The sequence below is a fragment of the Saccopteryx leptura genome, chromosome 2 (assembly GCF_036850995.1).
Source record: "Saccopteryx leptura isolate mSacLep1 chromosome 2, mSacLep1_pri_phased_curated, whole genome shotgun sequence".
NCBI classification, from domain to species: Eukaryota; Metazoa; Chordata; class Mammalia; order Chiroptera; family Emballonuridae; genus Saccopteryx; species Saccopteryx leptura.
The window spans coordinates 181,231,510-181,244,777 of NC_089504.1; the positions used below are offsets into that span (position 1 = coordinate 181,231,510).

Below are 13,268 nucleotides of genomic sequence, written 5' to 3' on the forward strand. Positions count from 1 at the left end.
CATGTAAACTTGGATAAGTGACTTTTCTCTTAGGAGCTTCAGATCCTTGACTGTAAAGTGGCCATTTTCACAAGTTCCTGTGAGATCAAGTCAGCCAGCAGAGACCTGGGTGCTCGTGATCACTATTAAGATCCCTGCTCTGCTGACAATGCCCAGGCTCGGCTGAAGGCTCACCAGGCACGATGAAGTGGACCACGGCTCGGTGATTCCAGGAGAAGCCCTGGGGCCAGCACAGTTTGGGCTCTGGGGCCCGGACATTCAAGACCCGTCTCCGGTGGCTGTGTGGGCCCCAGACCAGGCCCTGCAGGTTCCGGGCCTCGGCTTCTTCCCCACCAGCTGGATCGATGCCCTGCCAGCCTCGCGCAGACACGTACTCAGAGAGCCGCACCAGGCGCTGGCCTTGGTCCAGCAGCTCGAGCTCCAGGAGGTAGCGACCTCCACGTAGCTGGTCCTGACGCTTCTCCACATTCACAATGTGCCGCAGCTGGTATCTCCTATGGCAAAAAGGGTGGGGGGCTTGAGTTTTTCTCCCCCCTCCTCTTTGGGGTAACATGGTGTGGTAAAAGTATGCACGGCCAATTATCAAGAGACCCTAGTTTTTGTCCCAGTTTTGCCATTGGCTAAGATGCTTGCGCAAGATGCTTAACCTCTCTAGTGCTCCCTGCCTCCATCTTTAAAAATGCATCTATGGGGCTGGGATGATCTCTAAAATCTCTTCTAGCTCTGAGATCATATATAAGGTGAAAGAGTTTTTTTCAGAAGTTGACCCTCAACTTCTGTTCAATCAACAGTGCATAAAATACAATTATGTAATGTATTAATCACCATTAAATCTTGATTAGTTGGCTCAACATCATTAGTCAATAGGGAAATGCAAATTAAAAGCACAATGTGATAGCATTTCACACCCATTAGGACAATTTATTTTTCCTTAGGAAAATAACAAGTGTTGGCAAGAATGCAGAGAAACTGGAACCTTCATTCACTGCTGATGGGAATGTAAAATGCTGCAGCTGATTTGGAAAGAGATCGGTAGATCCCCAAAATGTTTAAACATAGAGTTACCATATGACCCAACAATTCTACTCTTAGGTGTATACCCAGAGAACTGAAAACATGTTCACACAAAAACTTAGTATACAAATATTCACAGTAGCATTACATTCATAATAGCCAAAAAGTGGAAACAACCCAAATTTCAATTAACTGATGAATGGATGATACATAATATGTGGATTATGCCATACAATGGAATGTTATACAGTGATATAAAGGACTGAAATACGCAATACATTCTACAACGTGGGTGAGCCTTGAAAACATTTTGCTAATATTAGAAGACAGACACAAAAGGCCACAAATTATATAATTCTATGTATATGAAATGTCTAGAATGGGTAAATCAGTAGTAATGGAGAGTAGAGTAGTGTGGTTGCCATGGACTAGAAGGAGGGAGGAACGGGAATTAACCACTAATAGCTACAGGGATCCTTTTAAAAGTAAAAATGTTTTGGAATCAGACAGTGGTGATGGTTATACAACAGTATGAATATACTTAAAAGACCATTGAACTGTACACTCTAAAATGGTAGGTTTAATGGTATGTGAATTTTATCTCAATTAAAAAAATGTTGATTGGTTCAATGAGTGAAACAACAAAGAACTCAGCCATGTCTTCTGCCCTGGCCTTTCTAGCACATATCTGGGGTTCTTAGTCTCTTTTAGCCTCAGTTTTGCCTGATTTGTTTTTTTCTGGGTTTTTTTTTTTTTTTTCATTTATTATGTGAGAGGCGAGGATGCAGGGACAGACTCCCACATGCACCCGACAGGATCCACCCAACAGGCCCACTAGGGGGCGATGCTTTGCCCATCTAGGGTGTTGCTCTGTTGCTCAGCAACCAAGACATTTTAGTGCCTGAGATGGAGGCCATGGAGCCATCCTCAGTGCCTGGGGCCAACTCGTTCAAACTACTTGAGCTATGGATGCAGGAAGGGAATAAAGAGACATAAAGAGAGAGAGAGAGAGAGAAGGGGTGAGGTGGAGAAGAGATGGGTGCTTCTCCTGTGTGCCCTGACTGGAAATTGAACCCAGGACTTCCACACGACAAGCCAACGCTCTACCACTGAGCCAACTGTCCAGGGCCTGACTTGTCTTTTTAATAGCTCCTTCCCTAAGAGGGGGACCACATTCAACAGGTCTTCCCAGTGCTCTTGGGCTGGGAACTCAGGCATTTCAGAACCTTGCCTGATGGTGGGACAAAGACCTAACTGGTCCAGGTCACCTTCAGGGGCAAGGTCTCCAGGCACTTGTCCTTCCCGGAAGTCTGCAGTAGGAGAGTCTGCTACAGCCCCCAAGTCCTGCCCCCTGCCTCAGCCCAGGCCCCGGGAGAGCCCTTTCCCTTACCCCCGGCTCCTCTGGTTGAGCTTCCTCAAGAAGACCCGTGTGATCTCGAGAGCCTCCTGCTCTGGAAGCAGCAGGTTGCCAGACGTGTTACAGTTCAGATCAATCCAGTCAGTCCGCTGGGCTTGGAAGTCAAGGTTCCGTGCACTGAAGGTTTGTTCCCAGTTTACCACTGGGTCATACATGGGCACATATTCAAACACCTCACTCACATCCTCTTCCTCCTCCTCTTCTTCACCCTCTTCTTCTCTTTCCACGTGTCCTTTCTGGACTGCAGCCGCTACCACCTCCTCTTCTCCAGGCCAACCCCTCCTTAGGGCCAGAGGCTCCATCCTGTCACCCTTCCTCTGCTCTGCAATGTAGGACTCGACTTGATTAAGCCACTGGGACTGCCCGAGGGTCTTGCTGGGGCTGCCACCAGTGGGCCTGGGCCTTTGGACTTGAGGCAGGTTCCCCACCAGGTGCCCATGGGGCCATCTGTCAGAATGAGGTGGATCTTGGCTGGCCTCAGGGCTGGGTTTTCTCTCCTTCTTTACTGATTGCTGGCCTGAGACGTTGCTGGTCCTCACTGGGAAGGGAGCTGTCGAGTCCTGCTTGGAAAGGGGTGCCAACAGCCCTTCCCGGGGCTGAGCCAGCAGTTTCCGCAGGCTTCGGAGGTGGTAGTCAGTGACATCCTCCCCAGGGGTAGAGGTAGGCCCTTGTTTTCCCTCTGGCATCTTGGCATTCTGGTCATTGGAATCAGGGGTCTCCTCTGCTGTCTCTCCATACTGGGACTCTTCTAGAAGGCCTTCCTCAAAACCTATCATTAATAAAAACCATTTCTCAAGTCAGAGTTTTCAACCTTTTCCCCAAGAAGATAAACAACACAGCTGATGATTATAGATGTGATACTCCAAGGGGTATCAGATGGGGATGGCACCTGGGCTCTGCCACCTACTGTGTGTGACCTGGGGCAAGTCACTCAACCTCAGTAACCCCAGTTTCTTCATTTGCATGGAGGGAATAATACTCCATCTTCCACAGGGTTTTTGTGAAGACAGAATGACATATAGAACACAAAGTGCCCAGCAGGTGCCTGACACAGGTAGGAGCCCAACAAATGGCCCCAGCAAGGCTCCAGTGCCTCAAGAAGAAAGGCCACAGGAAGACAGTGCTTCTCTGTAGCAGAACTTCTCAAATGACATGCCAGGGAGAGCGTGCCCTCCCGCAGCAGCCCAAGTCATCTCCCCGAGCTCGAAATCTCCTCCAGCTGACCCAGCTGCTGTTACCAACAGCCAGGTTCTACCTGTGCCCTGATATGGAAAAGCTGGGCATACCACCCTGTGCCCTTGGGTGTGGGAGGAGGGGCCATGTGGTGTGCATTTTAAGTTCCTTGGGGCAGGGCTGGCATGGTCTGAACTTCTAGAAAAAGACCATGGTCACCCACCCCTCCCAGCCTGACCTGAAAGCCTCAGCTCACTCTGTACCTGGCTGCTCCGGTCCCTGCTTCTCAGGCTGGTCAATCTTGATGTACTCCTGAAAGTTGAACCTACAGGAGGAAGGGAGAGGCAGACTGGCACTGGTGCCTGCAGGCAAAGCAGGAGGCTCTGCTGAAGTCCAGCAGCAGTCCACGTCACGCCCCAGACCAGCGCAGAGGAGAGTGTGTGTGGGCCTGTGAGGACAGGAGGTGCCCCGAAGAGCCAAGGCTCCTTGGGCTGGGAGGACGCCTGCAGTCCCTCTAGTCTAGCAGCTCTCCCGGCTCCTGCAGAGCGCCATCTTCTTGTCCTGTTCAGTGTGGCTCACCTGTCCTGGTAGAAGCATTTGTTGTGGGTTTCCATGTGGCTCAGGCGGGTGTAGTCATTAGGGTAAACAAAGGACAGATGAACCTGGAGGTAGAGAAAGAGGCAGCAGGAGAAAGGTGGGATCTTGGTAAGAAATCAGCTAACCAGAACTGAGCCTGCCTCCCCCTCCCGCCACCCCCACCCCTTTGGGAGCTGTAGGGAGAGAAGGTCTACTCTGAGCTCTGAATGAAACATCTGCTTCCGCAGACCTGGATTCCACTCCACTCTTACGCTTCCCCTCTGGGCTCTCTGGACCTAACATCACCCCTGACCTAGCGAGCCCCCCAGTGCAGGGTCCCTCCTCTCCCGATCGAGCTCATTCTCCCCAGCTGCAGCTCGGACCCTTCCCTCCTCCTCCTTCCATCTTATCCTCTCCGTCAACCTCTCCACCTTTACCTGCAATCCCATCACACTGGAACAACCTCTTTTATTATTTACTACACTTTTTGCCTCCCTCAAACACAGCTCAAGGCAATCCCCATCCGATACCCTCTGGGTGACTCCCCAGCCGTCCTCTGAGTCCTGGCCACTCGCCTCCTGCCTCCAGGACTCTCTCGTAATCATCTCCGGATCTGGGTAGGTTCGTTCTGCCTCTCCAGTTTTGACCTAGGCTGGAGATTTCCTATGTTCCCCTCCATACTTCATTTCCCCAGTGCCTTGTCTATGAGTTTAATGAATAACGCTGGCTGACTGGCTGGTAGGACTGACCCAGGCAGGACAGGGTTGTGTGGCCCAAGGAGCAGAGAGTGTAAGAAGCCTCATGCCAGCCCACCATCATCACTGTGGCAGAACTGGTGTATATGGGCTTCTTAAGGCAGAACTCCACTCTCAGGCTTTGTAGGGCCATCCTTCTGGGCCAGAAGCATGCGGAATGTGTTCTCCCAGCCCAGAGACTGGTAAGGCCATCTGTCTGCCAGGTAGCGATGTGGGGAGGAGGGGGAAGTCCGCCTCAGCAACCACCCATCTTGACCATAGGCATCCAGCCCTCTCTCATTCCCGCTCCCCACCCCCCACGCCCCGTGCGGGTCCCAGACTTACAAACCGGAGGCCTTGGTAGCGCTGAAGGGGGAGCCCATCCACGAGGTAACTGGGCTTGTAGGGACAATCAGGCAGGACATGGCGGAGATGGGACTTGGAGATCAGAGGCACTGCAGACAGACAGTAAGGGAAGAGGAAGAAGGGTGGGGTGGGAGCCTAGAACTGGGGCTGGCTTAGAGCCACAAGGCTCCTGGCTGCAGAGTCAGGGCTGAAGCCCTCTGCCCTCAGTAGGCACCATTCAGTATTCACTCAAAGCAGCTGTGGTCAAGTCCATGGCCATTGGCTGTGGCTGTCAGACCAAGGCCGGCTCCACCCTTCTGGGGCGGGGGCAGTCATGGAGCACCTTGGTGGCAGAGGACTCAAACAGTCCCTAGTTCAGGCACAGTACAGGGGTTTAGAGACTTCCAAGAGGCCACTAAGCCTCACCCTAGTGCAGTGCAATAATTGAATTTCCTTCGAGAAGGGGGATAGGGAATGCAGGACTTGACTTTGTCATCTTCTAAAATGTACTTGTTCCCAAAAGTTTAAGACTCTAATACCGTAGTGGGAACATATTTCTCGCACTGGATGACAAGCCAGAATCCACTAAGAAACTATGTATCTGTGCTTGCAGAGGGACACGCAGGGCAATTCTGGGTTCTAGTTCTCTTTCTAGTCCTGGGTGGTAGTTACACAAATGTTTGCTTTATAATGATTTGTATATGTAAAGTTGTACATATATATTTTTGTACTTTTCTGTATGCATGTTATATTTTACACTACAATCTTTGGGTTTTGGGACACTGCTAGAACTTACAGGTCTCCTGAGTCTCCTCCACCCACACCATGGACCTGGCAGTGTATTGTCCCCAGACTGGGTGAAAAGTGTGCAGCTGAGGCCTCACCTCGATAGAGGGTGTCCCGAGGGTCAGGCCGAAGCATGTCAGCAGGGGGCTGCTCATCTGGGGGATGAGAGTCCAAGGAGCCTGTATGGCTGGCTGCTGTCTGTGGGATGTGACCCACCTCATCCATCCTTAGGAAAGTCTCATCTGGGCCAGGGAGGGGAGAAGAGAGCGCAGCTGTGAGCTCTGGAGCCAAGCCAGCTGGGAACCAGGCCCTGCCTCTCTGAGAGGCCCAGGAGAGGCTCCGTCAAGGGACCTGTATGCCCGTAGGGGCAGTACAAGGTGTGCTTGCCCTCTTCCCTCGAACCCTGCCTCTCCATAACTTGTGGTTTCAGCTCTATATCTCCCTTTGACCACTACTACTGGCCCTATGACTAGCATACACCACAGTCTTTGTGGCAATTGGAAAAAGACACAACTTCCTCAAAATCTTTTACTACTATCTGCTGGAAATTTGTCATTATAAGTATGTTTAATTTACTGAAGAAACACATATATAGCACTTACTAAATAATAAGCCAGGCATATTCTAAGCATCTTACAAATAACCCATTTAATCTTTATAACACTACATGACTTACGTACTATTGTTATTATTCCTATTTTACAGACAAGGAACTGTGGCAAAGAGACTCTAAGTCATTTGCCTAAGATCACACAATGGATAAGTTTGAACCTAGGCAGTCTAGTCTCGGCCTGCAGGTCATGTTGCCTCTCCAACAGACAGTCAGCAAGCCTATGAGGAACAGGGTGCCCCCCAGCCCCCCGTAGCCTGCCCGGCAGCCCTGCTTCTCTGAGGGCCGGTTGTCTGTCTCTGCTCTCTGCCTTCTGGGTTCATTTGTCTTCCACCCCAAATAGAGCTCACCTTCTACACACAAGGCTAGTTACCTCTGGTCCATCTTACTAGTTCCTTACCTGAACTTTGCTCCTTCTTCTCGGTTCACAGCGACTCTATGGATTCCAATTCTCCCCTCTTTCTCTTGCAGCAACCCAACAACTCACAATCTGCACCTTCTGCCTTGACCTTGTGGCCTCTTTGCTTTGATCACTGGCAGCCTCCTCCCACTCACGATGCCCATTCCACATTGCCACCCGCTCCCGTGAACCCTGGCCTTCCCTTTTCTCTCTCTCCTGCCCGTCTCTCACACACACCTCTGCAGCCTTCCCAATCCCTCTCAGCGCCTATTTTTTCCTTTCTCCCTCAGGGTTCTAGTCCTGTCTGCTCTTCCTACACCCAGGCCCCTCAGGGCCCCACCTGCCATGTGGCAGTTTCTTAATGGGACCTCCGGATAAGAGTCTTGCTAAGAAAATCATTGGCAATAAATAGTATAATGGAAGAGTTCATTTACTGCAAATTAAAAGCAGTTGAGGAAGCTTCCTCTTCCCTGCCATGGCTTGGAAGGAACCCCATTCGCCTCATTTGCCAAACAGGAGATGGGCCTCATTCAGGTTTTTCATCTGGAGTGAAAACCCTGTGGTCTCTAGATCCCCTTAAAATTATATACAAAACATCGTGTGTGGTGCACAAGGAAATTTTTCTGAGGTGAGGATGCCAAGAGCTTCCATCAGGTCGCCAAGGGGTCCCTGACCTCTGAAGGTTGAGGATCTCTGACCTGAGGGTCCCTCTAGGTTCTGTTCCTGTCCCTTCACACCCATGTCCCAAACACCTCGAGCTTTAGCCTCAACCTCCCACCCTTCCCTGACCCAATTCCCTGGGGAGGCCAGTTTCCTCGGTAGGTCGGCACCACCTCACCTCCACCTCAGATGAGGGGCAGAGCCTACTCACTGGTGAAGAGGGACAGGGAAGGGGAGTCAATGATGGTGAACTTGGCTTCAGGGTCATTCTGTCGCCACTGGAAGAGGAGAGAGGGTGGACACAGAAGGTTGGAGGTGGCTAGATCTCGAAAAGGGTTCAAGGGTCATCCCTTGAGGGAAGAGGAGAGTGGCTACGAGCTGAGCTCAGAGAGGCAGGAACAGCTACACACTCACCGCGACTTCCACGTGATCAGTGCCCTCATCGTTCTGCTTGTGCAGCACCTCAAAGTAGTACCTGCGGGAGGCTGACAGGCTGACGGGAGAGGAGAGCAGACAAACAGAGGCTGCCTCCAGCCCTGTGGTCAACCACTGTGTCCACCTGGTCCCACCTGCCCCCACCACCTGGACACCCTCTGTATTGTGCTCTTAAGAGCCCCACGGCCTTGCCATTTAGCCACCTGGGTTAGAGTCCCCACTCTACCACTGACTAAAAGTGTAACTTTAGTTTTCTTTTCCGGAAGATGGTGATGATAATAGTACTTACTTCACAGGAAAATAGGAAGAAACAAATAAAATATGATAAATAATCCTTATAGAGTTGTTACTATGTGCTAGGCACTGTTCCAAGTGTTTTATATACACTAAGCCACCTAATCCTTGCTTGTAGATGAGAACACAGAGACACAGAAATCTTGGTAGTTTGTCCAAGGTCGCTGAGGTCATGTGTGATGGGGCTGGATGGGGACCCAGGCAGCCGTGTTTCAGAGCCTATGTCATTAGCTGCTACCACAGAGACCGGCACACAGCAAGTGCTCTTTGCAAGCTGGACTGTCTTGTTATTGTCAACAAATATATATTATCCCCATAAAGCCAACACATGTTTTTGTTTGTATGTGTTCCCGCCACCAGGTGGTGCTCTGAGGTTGGGCCAGGTCCCCCCTTCCAGCCTGTTCAAGTAATTCCAAACACTCCAGTGGGGAAAGGCCTTTGTTTCCCTCCATCTACCAAGGGATAGGCGACTAGGACCTTTACACAGCACAGCAGCTCAGGCTGTACAGCCGTGGACATTTGTGGGTACAGAGAAAACATGAAGGGCAAGGATGAGGAGAAAAAGGTCCTATTTTTGTTTTCCAATTCAGAATGTCACCAAATAGCTGTCATTAAATCAGAGCCTCCTCTGGGTCTCAGTTTCTTCATCAGTAAAATGAGAAAGGATGAGTCATATGGTTTCTAAGTGAAAGGCTTCATTTACCAAAATGCATGGGTGAGAATCAAACTGACCCTTGGGAATAAGGACAGCAGGAGAGTGGAGGGGGCAGGGTGAAGGCAGGCAGGAGAGTGGAGGGGACAGGGTGAGGGCAGGCAGGAGAGTGGAGGGGACAGGGTGAGGGAAGGCAGGAGAGTGGAGGGGACAGGGTGAGGGCAGGCAGGAGAGTGGAGGGGGCAGGGTGAGGGAAGGCAGGAGAGTGGAGGGGACAGGGTGAGGGCAGGCAGGAGAGTGGAGGGGACAGGGTGAAGGCAGGCAGGAGAGTGGAGGGGACAGGGTGAGGGCAGGCAGGAGAGTGGAGGGGACAGGGTGAGGGCAGGCAGGAGAGTGGAGGGGACAGGGTGAAGGCAGGCAGGAGAGTGGAGGGGACAGGGTGAGGGCAGGCAGGAGAGTGGAGGGGACAGGGTGAGGGAAGGCAGGAGAGTGGAGGGGACAGGGTGAGGGCAGGCAGGAGAGTGGAGGGGACAGGGTGAGGGCAGGCAGGAGAGTGGAGGGGACAGGGTGAGGGCAGGCAGGACAGTGGAGGGGACAGGGTGAGGGCAGGCAGGAGAGTGGAGGGGACAGGGTGAGGGAAGGCAGGAGAGTGGAGGGGACAGGGTGAGGGCAAGCAGGAGAGTGGAGGGGACAGGGTGAAGGAAGGCAGGACAGTGGAGGGGACAGGGTGAGGGCAGGCAGGAGAGTGGAGGGGACAGGGTGAAGGAAGGCAGGAGAGTGGAGGGGACAGGGTGAGGGAAGGCAGGAGAGTGGAGGGGACAGGGTGAGGGAAGGCAGGAGAGTGGAGGGGGCAGGGTGAGGGCAGGCAGGACAGTGGAGGGGACAGGGTGAGGGAAGGCAGGAGAGTGGAGGGGACAGGGTGAAGGCAGGCAGGAGAGTGGAGGGGACAGGGTGAGGGAAGGCAGGACAGTGGAGGGGACAGGGTGAGGGAAGGCAGGACAGTGGAGGGAACACAGTGAAGGAAGGCAGGAGAGTGGAGGGGACAGGGTGAGGGCAGGCAGGAGAGTGGAGGGGACAGGGTGAGGGCAGGCAGGACAGTGGAGGGGACAGGGTGAAGGCAGGCAGGAGAGTGGAGGGGACAGGGTGAAGGCAGGCAGGACAGTGGAGGGGACAGGGTGAAGGCAGGCAGGAGAGTGGAGGGGGCAGGGTGAGGGCAGGCAGGACAGTGGAGGGGACAGGGTGAGGGCAGGCAGGACAGTGGAGGGGACAGGGTGAGGGCAGGCAGGACAGTGGAGGGGACAGGGTGAGGGCAGGCAGGACAGTGGAGGGGACAGGGTGAGGGAAGGCAGGAGAGTGGAGGGGGCAGGGTGAGGGAAGGCAGGACAGTGGAGGGGGCAGGGTGAGGGCAGGCAGGAGAGTGGAGGGGACAGGGTGAGGGCAGGCAGGAGAGTGGAGGGGACAGGGTGAGGGCAGGCAGGAGAGTGGAGGGGACAGGGTGAGGGAAGGCAGGACAGTGGAGGGGACAGGGTGAGGGCAGGCAGGACAGTGGAGGGGACAGGGTGAGGGAAGGCAGGAGAGTGGAGGGGACAAGGTGAAGGCAGGCAGGAGAGTGGAGGGGACACAGTGAAGGAAGGCAGGAGAGTGGAGGGGACAGGGTGAGGGCAGGCAGGAGAGTGGAGGGGACACACTAGCTCTATGACTTGGATTTGGCTTTAGCACCTGGGGGAGGTTGGGGTTTCTTTGCCATTGTTGAGAATGTCATGACACTCCCTACTCACCTCACTGGCTTGGAAATTTGACTCCGAAATTTCCCAAACTCTCCAGGGGCAGTCCACTCTTTTCCAGTCTAGAAGTGTGAGGAGGGAGTGTGAAGAAAAGAGGAAGAGAGAAAATACGAAAGATGGGAGGTGGTGTGTGAAAAAAAAAGATGGAATGAGGAGGAGAAATGTTGAGAGGGAAAGAGAAGAGCGGAAGAAAGATGAGGAGTGATGGCAGGAGAGAAAACGGAAGGGAGTTCAGGGAGTGACTGAGTGTCTGGTGCAAGATACACCTTCTCCCCCCCCCCCCCCCCCCGGCCCCTCAGTGTGAGCCCTCAGCATTAAGCTAAGAGCTCTTGAACCAAAAGATGTATGTAGCTCAGGCCTGGCCCAGAGATGAATATTCCTCGAGTCTTTTCCCAGCCTCAGACTGACTCTTTCCTTCTCCCCACACCTCTGGCTATCACCGTGTAAATGGGCTGGGGGAGGAGGGATGCTTCTTGTTTACACCTTCTTCCCTGGCAGTCAAACCAGAGATATTAGCGGTAACGAGAGTCTACTGATGGAGGCTAGGGCACCTTCAGGGCCTGGCACCTGGGACCGAGGGGAGAGCTCCTGGGCTGTGCTGACCCTACCTTGCCCACACTGGCCAGCAGCTGAAGGCCTGACACCTGGTCGTCACGGCTCAGCCAGAATTCTGCATTGTCATCTGCAGCAATGGCAAACTGGATTGTTCCTGAGCAGTGGGGGAGAATCCAGGTGAGAGCAAGAACATCAGGACTAAAGCTTGCGCTATATTGTAGTAAATTCTCTTGGTGGCCTGGTGCATGGCTTCCCTCCCGTGGAGTGGAGTTTCTCCATCCTGTAAAACTGTGAAGACTAGCAAGACGTGAGCTAGTTCCAGACTCTGCAAGTCAAGAAGTGAAGAAGGCCTGGGGGCAGGGGGGGGGGGGCTAGATGAGACCACACCTGGACTCAATTTCCCCTTTCCTCAATAATGTACTAACAAGGTCCCAGTGCCGACTTATTTCTCAGCGACAGACTTATGTTCTCTGGATAGCCTAAAGAACTAGGGAGTAGAAGGGTGGGACTTTGGGGCGGGCCTCACCATCGGTGAAGGGGTGCAGGTAGCCAAAGATGCGGAGGCCATAGTTGGTCCATTTGGGGGACACAGCCAGCTTCCTCAGAGTTGTGCGGATCTGTGCCAAAAAAGGGGAGGGACACTGTTACCCAGAAGAGGGACAAGAAAGTGAAGCGATTGGTCCACTCAGGGCTGGTGGGCGGACTGTGGCATGGCTTGGTGTGGAATGTAGGCAAGATTTCTGCTCCCACATGGCTGCTTTGTCTGGGTGACCTTGTACAATGCACAACCAGCATAGCTGTATGTGGTGGCCCTGGGTAAACTATAGCATGAGCCCCAATGAGGCTAAAGCTGAAATGATGGCAGAGGAATTGAAGGAGTCCCTAGGAAGGGAACACTGCAGATACTGTGCAGAGAGGAGAGAAGAGCCCACAAGATAAGGAAAAGAAAGTGAGTCGGAAAAAAGGAAAGATGAAGAAGTCAGAAGATAGGGGGATCAGAGGCAGAAGTGAGGAGGAGGGAGAGGAGATGGCACGGAAGGAGGAGGGGACCCACAGCACTCACATGGGGGTACAGTGGGAAGTGGAGGTTCCTCCTGAGCTGCTGGACGGAACTGCCACACCAGTCTTCAAACACATGCAGGTTGGCGTGGCCCCGAAACTGCATGGGCAGAGAGGCAGGTGAGAGCGGGCACCCCCAAACCTACCCCTGTGGCCCTGTGACTTGAAGAGGCTGGGTAGAGGGACAGAGACACAGGCCACCCCAGCCCCAACTCGAGTGATCTTCTCACTGTGGAAGGCCATGGCCCACTTCGGTCTCATTCCCATCCTTGGCACTTCCAGCTTCCTTCAGGAACTTCGTTCCCATGGCCTGGGTCTGTTTTTCTGGCCATGCATGTGTATACACACCTACACACACACACACACACACACACACACACACACACACACTCACGCACACTCCTGGCTCTCTCTTTTCACGCAGAAAGAAAGCTGATTGGTTTGCATTTCCCAGGCAAGGGGAAGTAACAGCCTTGACAGAATGGCAGAGATGACAGAGGGAACTGGAAGGAAGTGCCACGCTGAGGTTGCAGCTAGACGTGCTCCCCTCCCCTTCCCTCCCCTCCCCTTCCCCTAATGCCTCGTCAGAGCAGAGCTCCACAGCTGTCTGCCTGAAACCCTATCTACCAAACGGTCTCCACGCTTGGGGCTCCCCTTGTGGGGACGCAGCTGGGGAAGCGCTGCAGGAAGTCTCTGGGGGCCCATCCTCAGACTGGGCCTCTTGCTGCTCCCCAGAGCTCAAAGCCTCCTCAGCCCAGACCTCGCCTGAATAAT

The 13,268-nt window shown here is 53.2% G+C and overlaps 1 protein-coding gene across 1 annotated transcript in view; it reads right to left on the reverse strand.

Annotated features, from left to right (window-relative positions):
- Positions 1-13,268, reverse strand: part of B4GALNT3 (beta-1,4-N-acetyl-galactosaminyltransferase 3) — a 121,140-nt gene that overhangs the window by 6,211 nt on the left and 101,661 nt on the right. Inside the window, exons 4-15 of the mRNA XM_066369538.1 lie at positions 12,499-12,594; positions 11,962-12,052; positions 11,489-11,589; positions 10,875-10,942; positions 8,130-8,208; positions 7,927-7,993; positions 6,144-6,287; positions 5,260-5,369; positions 4,184-4,266; positions 3,868-3,929; positions 2,405-3,200; positions 175-494 (exon numbers count right to left, since the gene is read on the reverse strand). Coding sequence (XP_066225635.1) covers positions 175-494; positions 2,405-3,200; positions 3,868-3,929; positions 4,184-4,266; positions 5,260-5,369; positions 6,144-6,287; positions 7,927-7,993; positions 8,130-8,208; positions 10,875-10,942; positions 11,489-11,589; positions 11,962-12,052; positions 12,499-12,594 — 2,017 coding nt within the window. The remainder of the gene's footprint in view (positions 1-174; positions 495-2,404; positions 3,201-3,867; positions 3,930-4,183; positions 4,267-5,259; positions 5,370-6,143; positions 6,288-7,926; positions 7,994-8,129; positions 8,209-10,874; positions 10,943-11,488; positions 11,590-11,961; positions 12,053-12,498; positions 12,595-13,268) is intronic.